At 32.9% G+C, this 17183-nt stretch overlaps 1 protein-coding gene across 1 annotated transcript; it reads right to left on the reverse strand.

The window, feature by feature from the left end:
• Positions 1 to 15044: 15044 nt before the first annotated feature.
• LOC11428683 (F-box/LRR-repeat protein At4g14103) lies at positions 15045 to 16838 on the reverse strand. The gene is made up of 3 exons (XM_003614059.1): positions 15879 to 16838; positions 15454 to 15750; positions 15045 to 15107 (listed from the first exon to the last, which is right to left on the reverse strand). The coding sequence occupies exons 1-3, from the start codon at positions 16836 to 16838 to the stop codon at positions 15045 to 15047; spliced, it is 1320 nt and encodes a 439-aa protein (XP_003614107.1).
• Positions 16839 to 17183: the final 345 nt, after the last annotated feature.

The raw sequence follows: 17183 nt of genomic DNA on the forward strand, positions 1-17183 counted from the left end.
CAGAAATATTCTTTATTTCCTTTGTGAAGCATTAAAAAGAAACAACAAAACTGAATTATATAGTGTGATACTACGAAACAAAAAACAAATGAATAATTATAAAGAGAACTTTAAATTAGAAAAAGAATAAACGTGAACGAGAAATACCTTGTTGTTGAGTGGTGATTTTTGTGGCCGGTTGAAATTGCAAAAGGCAAGAACTCACACAAAATAGATTGAAATATGTTCCACGATTTCTAGGGTTCGAGTGAATACTATGAAGCAGGTTAATAATAAATAATTTTGGGGGGGAAAGGAAACAAATGCAATGTTAAATACCTCCTTGTTGAGTTGTGACTGGAAATTTAATATTCAGTTATTAGATAAAAAATATTATATCTCATTCAATGAGTAGTAATAAAATTACTATTTATATCCCCCTAAAAAAAAAACTTTTAATTATATCTTTGACCAAATCAAACAAAAAAATTTTAAAAAATTTATGGGTCAACATTTTCAGTTATGAATCAAAGAATTTCTATTTATTTCTTTGACCAAATGAACCAGAAAATTATTTGTTGATTTTTTTATTTTAGGAAGAAAAAATAATAATTTATTGTTCATAAGTATTGTACTACCTTTTCACATTTTATTGTAAAACATATTCAACATTTACAGTTATGAGTAGTAAAAAAATTTTAAAAAAATGTAACATTACTATAATTGTTAAATTATACAAAATTGTTTTAATTAAAAACAAAGACACTAATCCAAGTGGTGTGGGTTGAATTAACAAAGTCTTAGAAGTCACTTAGAGGCGTTGTCGCGTTTCTAAGTCTCAAAGTCTTAGAAGTTTTTCATTTAATGTCGCGTTTTCTAAGGTCAAATGCATCTAAAGGTCCTTTAAGTTTTTTATTTTTCCCAAAGTCGTCCTTTAAGTTTCAAAAGTCTCAAACAAGTCATTTTAGTTTTTGAATCGTTTCAAATAAGTCCTATTGTAGATAGCATAGTTGGTAATTGCTTTTTTGAACTCATCTTTGGTACCAAATCTGGCTCCTAATACCCACTTAAAATTAGTCATCTTTTTAGGCATGACAAATTGTGGATAATGCTCTTTGTAACGCCCGTTTCGAATTAATTAATTGTTTAATAATTTAATTGAGTCTAGAAATTATTTAGATGAGTTTATATTTTATTTATATAATATATGTGTGATTTATATGATTTATTGTGATTGAGATGATTTATATGATTTTATGAGGAGTTGTGACTTATTTTATTGTTTAATAAAATAAGATTTGAAAATAAAATAAATATTGAGTTTAGGGGCTATTTTGAGATTTTAGAGAGTTTTGGGGGAGAAAGAGAAATAAGATAAGATAATTGGAGGAGGTATAAAAAGAGAAAATCTAATTTTAGAAAAACATAACGTACGTACGATCAGTTTTGGAAAAAGGGAGAAAAAGCCAAGAGAAGGGAGAAGACCTAGAGGGGCTGCGATTTTTCTCTTATAAGGTAAGGGTGAGACTAACTTTGCATTTTTATTAAGTCTTTGAATCAATGGTTACATTTAACATGAATTAGGATGAGTTTAAGAAGAATCGAAAATTAGGTCAAATTGAGAGAATTGATGATTAAACGGTGAAAACTTGTTAAAAAGATGTAGAAACTGTACTTATACCTTAGATAATGATTATGATGAATTCTGGAATCGAGATTAGGCTTAAAACCATGAGAGTTGATGATTTTTAGGTGAAAACTGCATTCTGCCCGTAGCGACATTCATTGCTCACCTCCCGAGCTATGATCCTCGCCACGGTGAGTGATGAATTTCATCGCTCGCCACGCGAGCAACCCTTCCCCGCCTCACGAGTTGCACGTCGCAGCTCGCCATGGCGAACACTTGAACTCGCCTAGCGAGCTAGACCAGAGAGCATGCAAGATTTTGTATTTTTGACTTTTGAGTTGAACCTTAGATGCTTTTGAGTGCCTGAACATGTCTAATAATGATTAGGAAAGAATGTGGAATGAGATTAAACCTGGAAAGACTTAGAATGAAAACTTTGGAGAATCTAACCGAACTCGCCATGGCGAGCAGAGGCTCTCGCCTCGCGAGCGTTTGTGTTACAGAACGCCTTTTTAGGTTGAATGCAATCTTTGTCGTTCGAGTTGATGTGAGTTGATCTTAGAGGTTAGAAACTAAGTTGTTTACCTTGCTGTTAATGTTCCAGTAAGACTGATGCTTATGAATTAATGTTGCTTATAATGTTATATAATTGTATATACATTACATGACTTAAGTTTGATAATTGAGTTGTTGATTTATATTCGATATCATTATATCAAGATGGTTTGCATACTGCCTATGTTGCTGTTTGTTATTTAACTAAGCTGCATGAGTCGGTCTAAGTTGTTGAAGATGATGATGTTCCAAATTATTGGATTAATATAAGAGGTTGTCGAATTAAGTTGTTTAAGAGGTTGAGTCCATGCATTAGCATTCATTGTTGGGGGCTTGATGCCATGGAGCTTTGTACTCACCACGTTGGAGCATTAGCTCAAATTAGCGATGGGGGCTTGATGCCCTGGAAGTATATTAATACTCAAATAGCGATGGGGGCTTGATGCCCTGTATTGGTACCACATGCATATAAGAGGTCTAAGTTGCATAGTCGCATTTGTCGGGTCTAAGATGATAAGTTGTGATGTTGTGAATTAATTATATGAACTATGGATGAAGTGAATTATGATATGTTACTATCTATGTTGATATTATGATGATTTATATATTGTTTAATATAATTGTTGAATTATATGCTTAATATTATTGTTTTGTGAAATCTCACCCTGCTTGGAAATGTTGCTCTTCGTAGGAGTAACTTGCAGGTAATCCAGAGTAGGTTGCTGTTTGTGCTGTCGTGAGTGGCCTTGCCTCACTGAGTCTTAGGTTGCTCTGATACGTAACAAGAGGGGATCTTTAGTGGCTATTTCTCTTTCCTTTGCGTATATGCTATGTTTTCATGTTACTTAACTGAATTTATGAGATGACTTTTATGAGGCCTGCGTGCCAAGATTATTTATGAAGTTGAATTTAATTCCGCTGCTTTATGTTGAAGTTTATGTTGAAAGATAAATTATTATTTATCTATTTTGAGATTTTAAGAAGTGTGATATCCCGTTATATGTTGTTTACTCTGATTATATGTTTGAAATTTTTAAGTTGGGAAAATGGGGTGTTACACTCTTTGTTGCTATCATCTAAATCATCACCATCATCCTCTAAAAGGACTTGTTTGAAACGATTCAAAAACTAAAAAAACTTGTTTGGGACTTTTGAAACTTATAGGACTTGTTTGGGACTTTTGAAACTTAAAGGACAACTTTGGGAAAAACGAAAAACTTAAACGACCTTTAGATGCATTTGACCTTTATCTAAATATATCTTTTTATAGTAATTTTTGTCCTCAAATGTGTCTTACAGATCCAAACTTAAGTCGGGTAAGATATCTTAACTAACGGACAAACACTTAGCTTGTCCCAGTGGTCTTGGCTTGGGACTTTGGACTACGCTCCTGTCAAGAATCTCATGTTCGATTTTTCCCGTGCCAATTTTGGGAGATTAGTTTAGCTTCTTCGAAAATAATATTTTTGTAAATTTATAGTTAAATTGAATTTTAAGGCCTATTTTTTTTCCGATAATATATTAAGGCTTAAAGTCCTAGATTTGTTTGCCATTTATTAATAGCAAAATAGAATATAAAACAAAACGGAATCAGTAATACATGGGTGGCTAGAGAGTACCAGAAGTACTCTAAACCCCAAATAATAAACGAAGAGGAAAAAAAACTCAACACACCTATAAACAAAAATTACAATCTGCAAACATTTCTGCTACGACAGAGACGTAAGATTGGTCTTAGAAGGTTTTGGCTGCATTAGGTTGACGATTTTCAATACAACCTATATGCGAGTGAGGTGTTTATCATTCACAGACTTTGTGCAAAAGGTGTCATCTTGGTAGTATCTCAAAAATCCTCGCTTGTTTGTCTCTGATTTTGGCGAAGATGTCTCTTGCACCATCCCCGATTATTCGATATCTCGTGTGTGACCTGGAGCGAGATCCTAAGATATGTATTCTTTTGTACCTTGGTCAGCTTCATTTGGTAGCTTTATGATTTTTTTCTCTATAATACTGAAGCTATAGAGCGCCTTATCTGTGAAATTCTTCTCTCTTTGTAGCTCGTTTTATGGCCTCTGGTTGCCTAGAATATGTTAGGGAGGCATTTTGAATCAAATTTAACATATGTCTAGCTTGTTGCTTTGGTTAATTGTCTGATGCTTTGGAGTATTTAGGAGATAATAGCTTTGCCCTTCATATGTATTCCTGTTTATTTCTCTGACTTGTTTTGCGGCATCCTTGTAGCATATCTTATGCTTTAGGATGATCAGTAGTGGAGTCATTAAAAAAAATTGGGGTGGCCGCTATCAAAATAAACTAAAATATATAATCTATATTGTATACAACACATTTAAGTTGTAATAAATCAAAAATCGATTATTCAAAATTTAAACTACATAATATATAAAGTCGATCATTAAATACTTAAAGTGACAATTTATGCTTTTCGAGTGATTTGAAATCATCAATAATTGACTTGAAACTAATACATGCACTAATTTCACTTTCAATATAAACCGACATGCTATCCACTATAAACTCAGATTCTAGAAAAGAAAAAATGTAATAAACAAAAATGATTGAAATTGGCAAAGGAAACAAAGTTAAGCATAGAAAAGAAAAGTGGGTTTATTAAGGTATCATTTACAATTTGACGCAGAACGGAAGTAAGGTTTAGCAAGCGCTAAGCCTAACAGTTAAACAGACAAGTTGCGAACGACAAATCTGAAATTCCATAATCATAGAGGACAGATGTCGTATACGATGCCAGGCATCATAAATGATGAACTGCAATGTCAAGACATCGTAACAACACATATATCAATAATAAATAACTTAATGTAAAGTGCATGAAGGAAATAAGATAAAGTATTTGTTGACCCAGTTCGGTGCAACCTCACCTACATATGCGGGCTACAAAGCCATGAATGAAATTCACTATGATAGTATCAATTCAAAGTACTATGTAAACCACCTCCGGTTCAAACATGAACAACCAAGTTCACTGCCTTCTCACTTAATCACTACCCGTGTAATTTCTACCTAAGACTCTCACTATTCCTAGATATGAGAGATCCCCCTCCCACTTCCTCTTAGTCATAGATCCAGTGACCGTCCTTAAAATAACATAAATGGAGACACTCTCCAAGAAAAAGAATTAACTCTTGCTTACAAGCTTTAAGTGATTCAGAGTTTACAACTCAATTATAGTCCAACTCTATGCATCAACGTGATACAATAGTGGCTCACATCAAGGATTCAAAAACCCTAATAATATTCTTTTGTAAAGCGATGGTTTTGATCCAATAAAACTCGACTACATCAAACCAACTCTGTGATTTTGATATTCAATAGCAGCAACAAGAGAGGTATACAATAAAGCTGTAGCTCAGGCATTTAAATTTATTTAATTTAATAAAAGATAATACCTTCAAAGCGTTCTATTTATTTAAATCAAAAAAGGTACAATTTCTCTAAATATTTTAGAAATTGTAATGTGTTGCAGGAGACATAGCAAACTAGTTGCACTACAACTTTACCTAGGCATATATAGCCTTTAAAAACACCGAAATTTCAATAGATTGTTTTACAATTGAAATAAAAATACAACAAAATAAAATACCCCGATTGATAATGTCTCATCATTCTCGAAAGTTTGTTACACTAACACCACCTAACATACTCCCTATAATGGATCACACGAATATAACATCTTCGAAAATTCCCATTGTCAATGAATATGCTGCAAGATATCTTTCATTTGTAATGGGTTGTCAAATTATGATCATAAATTAGATTAAACTCACAATTACAGGTCTGCCCGAGGTATCTTGATTGTTTACTGCAGTTGGTCTTCTTTATAGCTTGGGCACCCATCATCTTCTATTTTCAAATTTATTTCCCATCATTTTTCTTTAGGCACAAATAAATTTCAACAATCTGATTGTAATTCATGCAAAATTAGTAAAAGTCACAGACTTACTTTCCATGAATCCACTCTTATATCGTCTTATTCATTAGAAGTAATTTTTTCAGATGTATGGACTTCGCGGTGAGGATTACGTTACCCTCTATTGTTTAGAGGGTAATTTACCCTCTCATGATATCAACCAATCAAAATGTAATATACATAGGTAACATTAAATGTCAAATAAATGAGTATATTTTTTCTAAAAATAAAAAAGTTAATCTTCATTTTTTTTTTTGAAAGAGAGTTAATCTTAATCATAAGGTAACTTTTAATACTTTTAATTTTTATTTAATTTTTTTTTTGAAAAAACAAATGATTTAATTTTTTTTTTATATTAAGGTGTTCAATCTTAATTAATTTACACTACAAGACTTATAACAAATAAAATTTTACATCAAATTTCTTTCATCTGGATGTCTTTAAATTCATCATTTACATTCATAAAATTTCTTCCATTACAGAACCCCGAACGTGAGAACAAAAACATCTCCTTCTTACAAATTTCTTCTTCTTTATTCTTCCATATTGATCAATTTTTGTTTCTTTTTCATTTTTCTTCCCATTTTGATTGTTCAATTTTTTCGTTTTAAATTGCCGCAATTTCCAATTATCATGAGAATTGTCGTTGTTTCTAGAACCGCGTCAGGTATCGTGACTTATTTTTTTTATTTAAGCAGCCAACCTAATAAAATTGGTTAACACGCATAGACCTGTCTCACTATCAGCAAAATCCTTTAAGTCCAAATAAAAGAACAAAAGCCTCATCACATAACGATTTCAGCAGCAACCAAAAAAATGCTAGCAAACTCCCACAATATCACAGCGGCAACACTTGCTAGCAGCCCTTAAAGTACAACAAATGATTTACTCAATTGTTATACTTAACTACCTCACAACCAAGAAAAATCAAATCAAAAACAAAAATCAAGTCATCATACCTGAAGTTGTACTGGAAATAACAGCAATTCTCACGATATTTGAAATCATGACGATTCTCATGAAAATTGAAAAATGCGGCAGTTGGGAACGACAAAATTGAACAATCAAAATGGGAGGAATAAATTTTATGAATATAACTGATAAATTTAAGGACATTCAGATGAAAGAAATTTGATGTGAAATTTTAATTGTTCTAAGTCGGTCCTGTAGTGCAAATTAATTAAGATTGAACACCTAAATTTAATTAAGGCAATATTACATTATGGGTCCTTTATCTTATTTATTTGTAAGACTTTGGTCCTGTAGTGCAAATTAATTAAGATTGAACACCTAAATACATAATTTTATTTTTAAAAATATATTTTTATTAAAACTTAAAAAAAATCCAAAAATATGATGAAGATGTTCATCATCATCATCTTCTTCCTTTGAATCTTCATCATCTTCTTTCAATAAAAACTAATTCTACTAAAATATATCTCCAAATATCGTGAATTAATGTTATATTCACCTCAAATCTTATTTTAAACTAAATCTCTTTCTCTATAGGGGTTTGATTTTTGTGTTTAAAAGAAGATTTGAGGTGAATATAACATTAATTCATGATATTTGGAGATATGTTTGTGTAGAATTTTTTTGATTCAACGAAGATGATGAAGATTCAAAAGAAGAAGATGAAGATGATGAACATCTTCATCATATTTCTGGATTTGTTTCATTTTTAATAAAAAGATATTTAAAAAAATAAAATTATGTATTTTTTTTATAAAAAAAAAAATGAGAAAAAGGATGTATATGTGCTTTTATAAGAGATAAAAGACCTAAGCGGAAAAAAATAAAGATAAATGACTCAAGTGTAACAAATAAATAAGATAAATGATCTCTAATGTAATCATGTCTATAATTAAATAAAAATTAAAAGTATTAAAAGTTACCTTATGATTATAATTGATTCTTTTTTTAGAAAAAAATTGATTCATTTATGATATTTAATGTTGCCAATGTATATTACATTTTGATTGGTTTATATCATGAGAGGGTAAAATACCTTCTAAATTAGAGAGGGTAATCTAGAAAAAACCGAACTTCGCCCATTTTATCTATTGATGGTCTTGGCTACTACTGCATGTTTGTTGATCACTTCACTCGTTATATTTGGCTCTATTCAATGAAACGCAAATATGATGTACAAGTCATATTTCCCAAATTTAAAAATATGTCTAATAAAAAATTTCTTTTAATTTAAGAATCACGATTAGTTTGTTAGTAAATTAATAATAACAATAATAATTGTGAGTTGTGTGATTTTGAACAATAAATTAAAAGTAAGTAAGGAGAGAGAAAAGACACACGAAAGTTATCGTGGTTCGCCAAACGCTAGCTACTTCCACTCCCCACACAAGTGTGAGATTATTCACTAGGTAGTTGCGTTAAATAACGTTAACCACAACTCCTCTTTTCCTTGTTCACAAATGAGTAACCTTTACCCTTGCTAGATCCGACTGAGCTTTCCTGCAAATGAGTAAATCTGCCTTTGCTTTTACAACCAAAAAATCAAACGAGTACAAATCACCCTTGCTAGATCCTCCTGATCTTTTCCTACAAACGGGTGATTTTACCCTTGTCTTTTTACACACTTGTTACCTACAAGCTTTACAATCCAATAAGAAATAAATTCTTACTTGGGCCAAAATAAAATATTTGTAGTAAAAAAACTAAAAAGAGCTCAACACAAAAGAGAAATTTTTAGAACACTAAGACAAACTAAAAATGAGAGAGCTTTTGTGAATTTGCTTTGTATGCTGAAAATCTTTCTCAAAATTCGGTGCCTTTCTCTTGCTCACTGCATGTGTATTTATAGGCACACAATTGATCGAAACAATTTGCTCTCTCCCATTTCCCACGTGAGGAGCGTATGGTGTAGGTGTAAGAAATAGCATTACAGCTCATGATCCTTTGCAACTAAAAATTTCTCACACAAAGATGTTAAATACAATAATATCAGAAATCATTTATAAAATAAAATCTAAATATATTTTTTCATCTTTAAAATTAACATAGGGATTTATGAATATTATCTCAACGGTCTTAATTATTACTTGGGGTGGAAGTGATTGCCACTACTGCGGGTATATTCCTTTCCTAAAGGAAATATATCACTGATCTACTGCATAAATCAGGAATGGCAGATACGAAATCAACATCCACTCCATTGCCTGCCACAAATAAGTTACGCAAGGATTCTGGTGATCTCCTACCGTCCCCAACCGAGTATCGAGCGCTCGTTGGAAGCCTCCAATACTTGAGTCTTACTCGCCCATACATTTCATTCAGCACAAGCAAACCTGCCCAATTCATGCAGAATCCCAGAACGGCGCATTGGACCGCAATCAAAAGAGTTCTCAGATACTTGGCGGGTTCCTGTGACAAAGGCGTCTTCATCTCGACGACTGTAACACCCCGTTTTCCCAACTTAAAAATTTCAAACGTATTATCAAAGTATTCAACACATAACGGAATGCTACACTTCTAAAAGTCATAAATGAGATAATTAACTAATTATCCTTCAACATAAATCATCAACATATTCGCAGCGGATTAAATTCTTCAACATAAATAAGTCTTGGCACGCAGGCCTTATCAATATCTCATAAATTCAGTTTAAACGACATAGTCATGAAATCATAATCAAATACGTAAGAAATGGAAAATAGCCACAAAAGATCTCATCCCGTTACGTATCATAGCACCTAAAGACTCGGTGAGGGATAACCACTCACGACAGCAAAGCAACTGCAACTATTCTCGATCACCTGCAAGTTACTCATACGAAGAGCAACATTTCCAAGCAGAAGGGGTGAGATTTCACAAAACAATAATATTAAGCATATAATTCAACAATTAAATTTAACCACAAGAAATCATCATAATATTCATCATAGATAATAATGTATCATTTATCACTTCATTCATAGTTCATAAAAACGATCACAACTTCACAACTTATCATCTTTGACTCGACAAATGCAACTATGCAACTTAGACCTCTTATATGCATTGGTACCAATCCAGGGCATCAAGCCCTCAACGTAATAAGTATTAATATACTTCCAGGGCATCAAGCCCCCAACATAATTGAGCTAAAGCTCCAGGACATCAAGCCCCCAACGTGGTGAGCAAGGCTCTAGGGCATCAAGCCCCCAAGAATGAATGCTAATGCATGGACACAACATCTTAACAACTTAGAACAACAACCTCTTAAATAAGTCCAATAATTTGGAACATCATCATCATCATCAACTTAGACCGACTCTTGCAGCTCAGTTAAATAACAAACAACAACATAGACAGTATGCAAATCATCGTGATATAACAATATCGAATGCAAATCAACAACTCAAATATCAAACATAAGTCCTGTAATGTATATACAATTATATAACATTATAAACAACATCAATATTCATATGCATCAGTCTTACTGGAACAACAACAACAAGATAAACGACTTAGTTTCTAACCTCTAAGATCAACTCACATCAACTTGTGCGACAAGAATCACATTTATCCTAAACAAGGCATTCTGTAACTAGTTAGCTGGTGAGGCGAGAGCCTCTACACGCCATGGCGAGTTCAGGTACAATTCACAAAAAATTCATTCTAAAGTCTTTCCACGTTCAATCTCATTCCCCAATCTTTCCTAATCATTATTAGACATGTTCAGACACTCAAAAACATCTAAGGATCAACTCAAAAGTCAAAATTACGAAATCTGGATAGCTCTCTGGTCATGCTCGCAATGGCGAGTTCATCTGCTCGCTAGGGCGAGCTGCGAGTTTCGCGAGGGCGAGTGATGAATGTTGGCTCAGGCAGAAGTGCATTTTTCACTAAAATTCACTATTTCACATGGTTTTAAGCCTAACATTGATTCCTGCTATCATTTTATGACTTATCTAAGGTTTAGGAACAGTTTCTACATCAATCTAACAAGTTTCCACCGTTTAATCAATAATTCTACAATTTTGACCTAGTTTTCAATTCCTCTAAAACTCATCCTACATCATGTTAAATCTAACCATTGAATCACAGACTTAAAAGAATTGCAAAGTTAGTATCACCCTTACCTTAATACTCAAAATCGCAGCACTCCTAGGTCTTTTGCTCTTCTCTTGGCTTTTTCTCCCTTTTTCCAAAACTGATCGTACGTACGTTATGTTTTTCTAATTAGGTCTTTCCTATTTATATCTCCTCCATCTATCTTATCTTATTTCTTTTTCTCCCCCAAAACTCTCTAAAATCTCAAAACAACCCCTAAACTCAATAATTATTTTATTTTCAAATCTTATTTTATTAAACAATAAAATAAGTCACAACTCCTCATAAAATCACATAAAATCACCTCAATCATATAAACCTCTTAAATCACACATATATCATATAAATATAATATAAACTCATCATAATAAATTCTAGACTCAATTAAATAATTAAATAATTAAATAATTCAAAGAGGGCGTTACAACGACAGCCCCACTAAATCTCCACGCCTACTCGGATGCGGACTTGGTAGGCGACAAGGATGATTATATCTCCACCACTAGTTATCTGTTATATCTTGGCAGCACGCCCATCTCATGGAGCTCTCGAAAACAACGTTCTGTTGCTCGATCTTCCACAAAAGCAAAATATAAAGCCTTGGCTGACACGACAAGTGAGCTGCTATGGGTCCTTTCCCTATTCACTGAACTTGGCCACACTCCAACAGCCAATCCAGTCATCTATTGTGACAACCTCGGTGCTACCCACCTTAGTGTTAATCCTGTATTTCACTCTCGGATGAAACATATAGCCTTAACCTATCATTTTGTCTGAGAAAATGTTCAACATGGCAAGTTTCGAGTATCATTTGTTTCTACCGATGATCAACTTGTTGAAATTCTAACCAAACCCCTGCTTCATCCTAAGTTCGATTACTTATTGTCCAAGTTGCAACTCTCTTTCAGACCATACAACTTGCGGGAGGATATCAATAATAATGAGAAAATGTCTCACATAAGATAATATGAAGAAATATGCAAAGGCTTAGTCATATAAATAAAAGCCTTGTGTGTTAGTATTACTTGTACCAATAGTTAGTGGGTTTTGCTATAGCTAGCGTTACCTCTACTATTCAGTATACGTGATCTGTAATTATTAATTACATTATACAATTCCTTTCTTTCTGTTTCTTATAATATTTTTACCTTGGAATTTTAAGTATGAATGATATAGTTTTGTTAAAAATATATTCAATGAAAATAATACAAGACAATATATTCATTCATTTTTATTTGCATTGTGATTCAATCAATTTTTTGGAGATAAGATAAAATGTGAAATCTCACCTTGCTTTAGTGACCCTAACGAGTTATTTGCCAATGATATTAATGCTTTTTTATGTTTGGCTCATTGAAAAAAACAAAATAAAAGACATAACACTACTTGAGATAATGAATGTGCATGATGAGCCTAAACCAACAACAGAACCAAAAATCCATCCATTTATTGTTCATACTGAATATCTTGTCTCTGATGGAAACCATGATCAATTTATCGACACTAGAAACATTATCCACATATGTCAATATAAAATCCCTCAACAATTGAATAAATTTCCAATACCATCCCAACCACCATTGAGAAACAACCAGGTTATGAAGTGTAATATCCCACATTTACAAGGATGCAGTGTTAATTAACTACAAATTTAGAATAAACAAGGATTATAAGGTTGAGTTAAGCAAGCGCAAAAAGAGTTTTCTTCCATGGCAAGTATATAAGCCAAGTTTATCACTTTCTCTTCATTCCCTGATTCCTCCAAGACTTGAAACAAACTTCTCCCACCTTTTCCCTCTCCATCTCCCTCGGGCCTCTCACTCCATCACCATTTCTCACTCAATTTTCCTTCAATACAACATGCAATACCACATATAATCTTGATGTCTAAAATATGTGATTGTACTAAAAAAACTTTGATCCTCACTTCTTTCCCCCTTGGTCGAACCCCATCTTCCCTCTCTAATCTTGAGATGTTCAGAACTCTATGAATCAAGCATGCATCTAGGAGGGTATTGTTTAGGATTGGTTTGAGACTATAATCGGAAGCTATAATTGGTGGAGAAGTGTAAAATGAAACTTGGGTTGCCACATAGTGATTGATCTGTGGTTTTAAGTTGTTGTATGTTGTTTCTAAGTTTACTTAGATCACGTGGATTAACGATTCACTGGGAAGCTGAGCATAAGCTGTTTGAAGTGGCAAGATTGATAATGGTGAGTTTCTTTTGGTAGAAATTAAACCACCCCTTTGGGTAATATATGTGAGAACATTTATGATTAGAACTAACTTATGCATTAATAGACGTTCCCCATATGATAATGTATGTGTTTAAGATTATTTGGCATTGGAAAAACTGGTTTTCAGCTTATGGTAATCGATTACACTGTCACGGTAACCGATTACACCCTTGTAGAACCCAGAAAAACCACATTTTTAGTGTGGCAACCAGTTACACCTCCTTTTTAGTGATAGGTCACATAATGTGCGTACGGGTTAATACTTTGATAAGAATATTTGGGTGAAATTTGATAATGATTTGCATAGTTTGGCTTAGTACCCTGACATGATTAATACCTGATAAATAGGTTTATCATGTATATGAAAATATACTCAGATGGAAATTATATTCAGATATATAATCAGATAAGTCGTAGCGCTTGCAGGATCCAGATTAAGCTGGATGGGATTTCCCCAATATCTAAGTGTAAGCATTAGTATATTTTCCCAAAAGTTTATCAACCTTTGATATTTCGAAGATTTCTTTTTTAACTTGTTTTAAAGAGCTATTACGAACCTCAATCTAATACATTTTTCAAATAGACTCTAAGCAGTAGACATGTTTAAAGTTTATCAGTCAACTAAAACAAAGGATGCTCAAAAGTAACTAAAACCTTAGGCAAATTACTAACCTTCCATGATAGACTCTTCAAGGAGCACCAACAAGTTGATTTGATGACAACTTTATTAAGACATCTAGTTTTGATGCAAGAAATCCACAAACACATCAGGTATGGAAGGTGATTGAAAACCTAATTTAAATACTTTTGGTAATAATGCAGTATTTTGTATTTGATTTACTTCCAAATGACTTCAAGTTACACAAGGAAGGACACATATTCTCTATCAAATCAAGATGTTATGATAGAATCTACATAATGAGAAATGAGATAGATCATCATAATCTCCAAGAGGTTAAACTCTTCTTTCTTTTGTCCACAATTGTTAGCTTGAGATGATTCATCTTCAGGCATGAGATTTCACAAGGATTTTTCAGCATACCATTTCTCATACCCATCATCAGTTTCAGAAAGTTTCTTCATTTTGCCCCTAATATAAGAGAGTTTTTCTCTTTCAGCAATATGCATCTCCATCAATTGTGACCAAACATCATAGTTTGATTCATCAAGAACGATTCCAGCATTAAAAACGCCTTCAGATTGAACCACAACTGGAATTGATTTTATTCCAGATGCTTCAATATTTTTTTCACTCATTTTGGCTAGGGTTTCGAAAAGAAAAAAATAGGTATCGCTTTGATACCAACTTGAAAGAAAGAAGTATTTTATTACTGATACTTTCTCAATGAATCAGATGGGTACATACCATCAATATATATTGTTACAAATAAGCTACAACTTAGGAGTGAATTAGCATATCAGAGGCTATAAATCAGGAAAACCAAATAAAGCATACAACTGTACAATCCCTTAATCTAAGGAGATTATAGAGAGAGATATGGAGATAAAATCTCAACAATTTCTAGGAATAAGTATTCCACCACATCTGTCTTGTAACACTGACTCGCTTCATTGTTGAACTTCATAGATTCAAACACATTGTAGGAAACATGCTCATACTTGGACCTTAACATGAGTTTATTTTCAAGCAGTTACTATGTTAGTTTGGCACTTCTCCACCTTATCTTCATTCGACGATTTATCATCCTAAATAACAAAAACATAACATTATCAATTGTCACCGTGAAATCATTCATATGAATTAAAAAAAGTTAACAAGAGGTACTAGCATCTATATTTGCACAAAAAAGGAAACTCAAAATCAACTATAATGAAAGTGCCAAAGTTATGCTATTATTTTGAAAGTGCGATTTGCAAGAAAAACAAAACAAAGCAACCTAACTTCCAATATGAGAATGATAAAGCAAATCACAGTACAAATCCATGACCAGTATAAAGATCAATATTGTATATTATATTGGATAAACTCTTTAACAAGACCGTATATTTTATTTTAAATAATTAAATTAACAATGAATTTTTTAACAACTACCTGCTTAATCTTAAAAATATCCGGGTACTTGGTTGTGATGTGAACTTTTGCGGACGGAGAGTTTTGAAGCAAGAAGGCAACTATTCCATCTGGTATGGGAGGTGGTTTCAAACCTGCTCTTTGTAACTCGAAAACTTGTTTCATTGACTTGGCAGCAATTCTCTTTAACATTTCATCTTTTACTTTGTTGAATAATCCCCGAGAACGTTCAAGTGGTTCCAGTTTTATTTCCATAGACTTTAAGTTGCACAAAGAAGGGAGCTTAAGCTCTAATAATTCAGGAACTAAGGAGAGAATCTAAGAAATGAGGAATGAGGGTGAATCAGGATCATTTACGAAAATCAATTAAATTCTAAGAAAATTTAGAAATAAAATAAATAATCTTAAGAAATTAAATAAAAAAACATGAAAACATGACAAAGTACCTGAAGAGTAGTCGAAGAAATGGTCAATGATGTTACATTGGCAAGATCTAGTAGCCAACTGCGCAGAACCATACCAGGCTTCTCCAAATATTGACCCATTGTTACAACAACATAGAATTGTTTAACAGAAGCAAGACCAGTCCCACATATTCTCGGAATAAAACAATCGGTATAAGTAAAGGTACAAAGACTTGAAGTAGATAACTCAATTTTGTCAATGTAAAATATATTTTTGTGCATAGTTAAATTTACAAGTGTCTCACTTGATATCTTTAGGGTTTTTGCATCCCAAATACTACAACAATCAATGACCAAACTATTCAACTTGGTAAAGCCGAAAAAAGGCTCAGCACAATTGTTTTCACCGCAACTAAAGATAAATTCTTTTAGATTTAAGTTGGTCAATGATGGCAAACTCAAAGATTTTGGAAAACGCGTTCCAGAATTGTCACAAGAGCCACCTCTATTCCAAACTGAAAGTTTAAGAGATGTAAGAGCATGACATGATGAAACAGTTCTCATAATGAGACGATGATCACCACGTAAAGAGATTTCTAACTTCTGGAGGTGGGTATTATGTGAGCAAACATAATCTAAAATCTTTTTAAGGATTCGAGGCTCAATATGACCATGACGGTCAAGATCAAGGGCGTGCAATGAAATTGAGGTATCACGAAGAGTCAAAATCTTAGGCACGAATTTCGAAAATTGCTTCAGAGTGGAAAATTTGGAAGAATGCAAAATAAGAGTTGGAATAAGTTTCCAGAGATTCCTCCATCTCGTGGACAAAACACAAGTTTGAACGGCATATTTTGCGTCCAAAAATGACAAAATGTGAAGGAGAATGCCATCGGGAAAATTACTTAGCATGTCGTCAATTTCTCCATTTTCAGCCTTTTCATCATTTTTAACTTCATAGATCCTTCTTCTCTTTGTACTTCGAAGAATCCTTCTCTCCATCAGAAATATTCTTTATTTCCTTTGTGAAGCATTAAAAAGAAACAACAAAACTGAATTATATAGTGTGATACTACGAAACAAAAAACAAATGAATAATTATAAAGAGAACTTTAAATTAGAAAAAGAATAAACGTGAACGAGAAATACCTTGTTGTTGAGTGGTGATTTTTGTGGCCGGTTGAAATTGCAAAAGGCAAGAACTCACACAAAATAGATTGAAATATGTTCCACGATTTCTAGGGTTCGAGTGAATACTATGAAGCAGGTTAATAATAAATAATTTTGGGGGGGAAAGGAAACAAATGCAATGTTAAATACCTCCTTGTTGAGTTGTGACTGGAAATT

Source organism: Medicago truncatula, chromosome 5 (genome assembly GCF_003473485.1).
Source record: "Medicago truncatula cultivar Jemalong A17 chromosome 5, MtrunA17r5.0-ANR, whole genome shotgun sequence".
Lineage (NCBI taxonomy): Eukaryota > Viridiplantae > Streptophyta > Magnoliopsida > Fabales > Fabaceae > Medicago > Medicago truncatula.

Excerpts from the sequence above, each read along its gene's own strand:
- LOC11428683 (XM_003614059.1), bottom strand. The coding sequence starts at position 16,838 with ATGGAGAGAAGGATTCTTCGAAGTACAAAGAGAAGAAGGATCTATGAA. Across the intron at positions 15,751-15,878 it reads TTTCTTCGACTACTCTTCAG|ATTCTCTCCTTAGTTCCTGA; the intron begins GTACTTTGTCAT and ends CTCATTTCTTAG. Across the intron at positions 15,108-15,453 it reads ATATTTTTAAGATTAAGCAG|GATGATAAATCGTCGAATGA; the intron begins GTAGTTGTTAAA and ends TTTGTTATTTAG.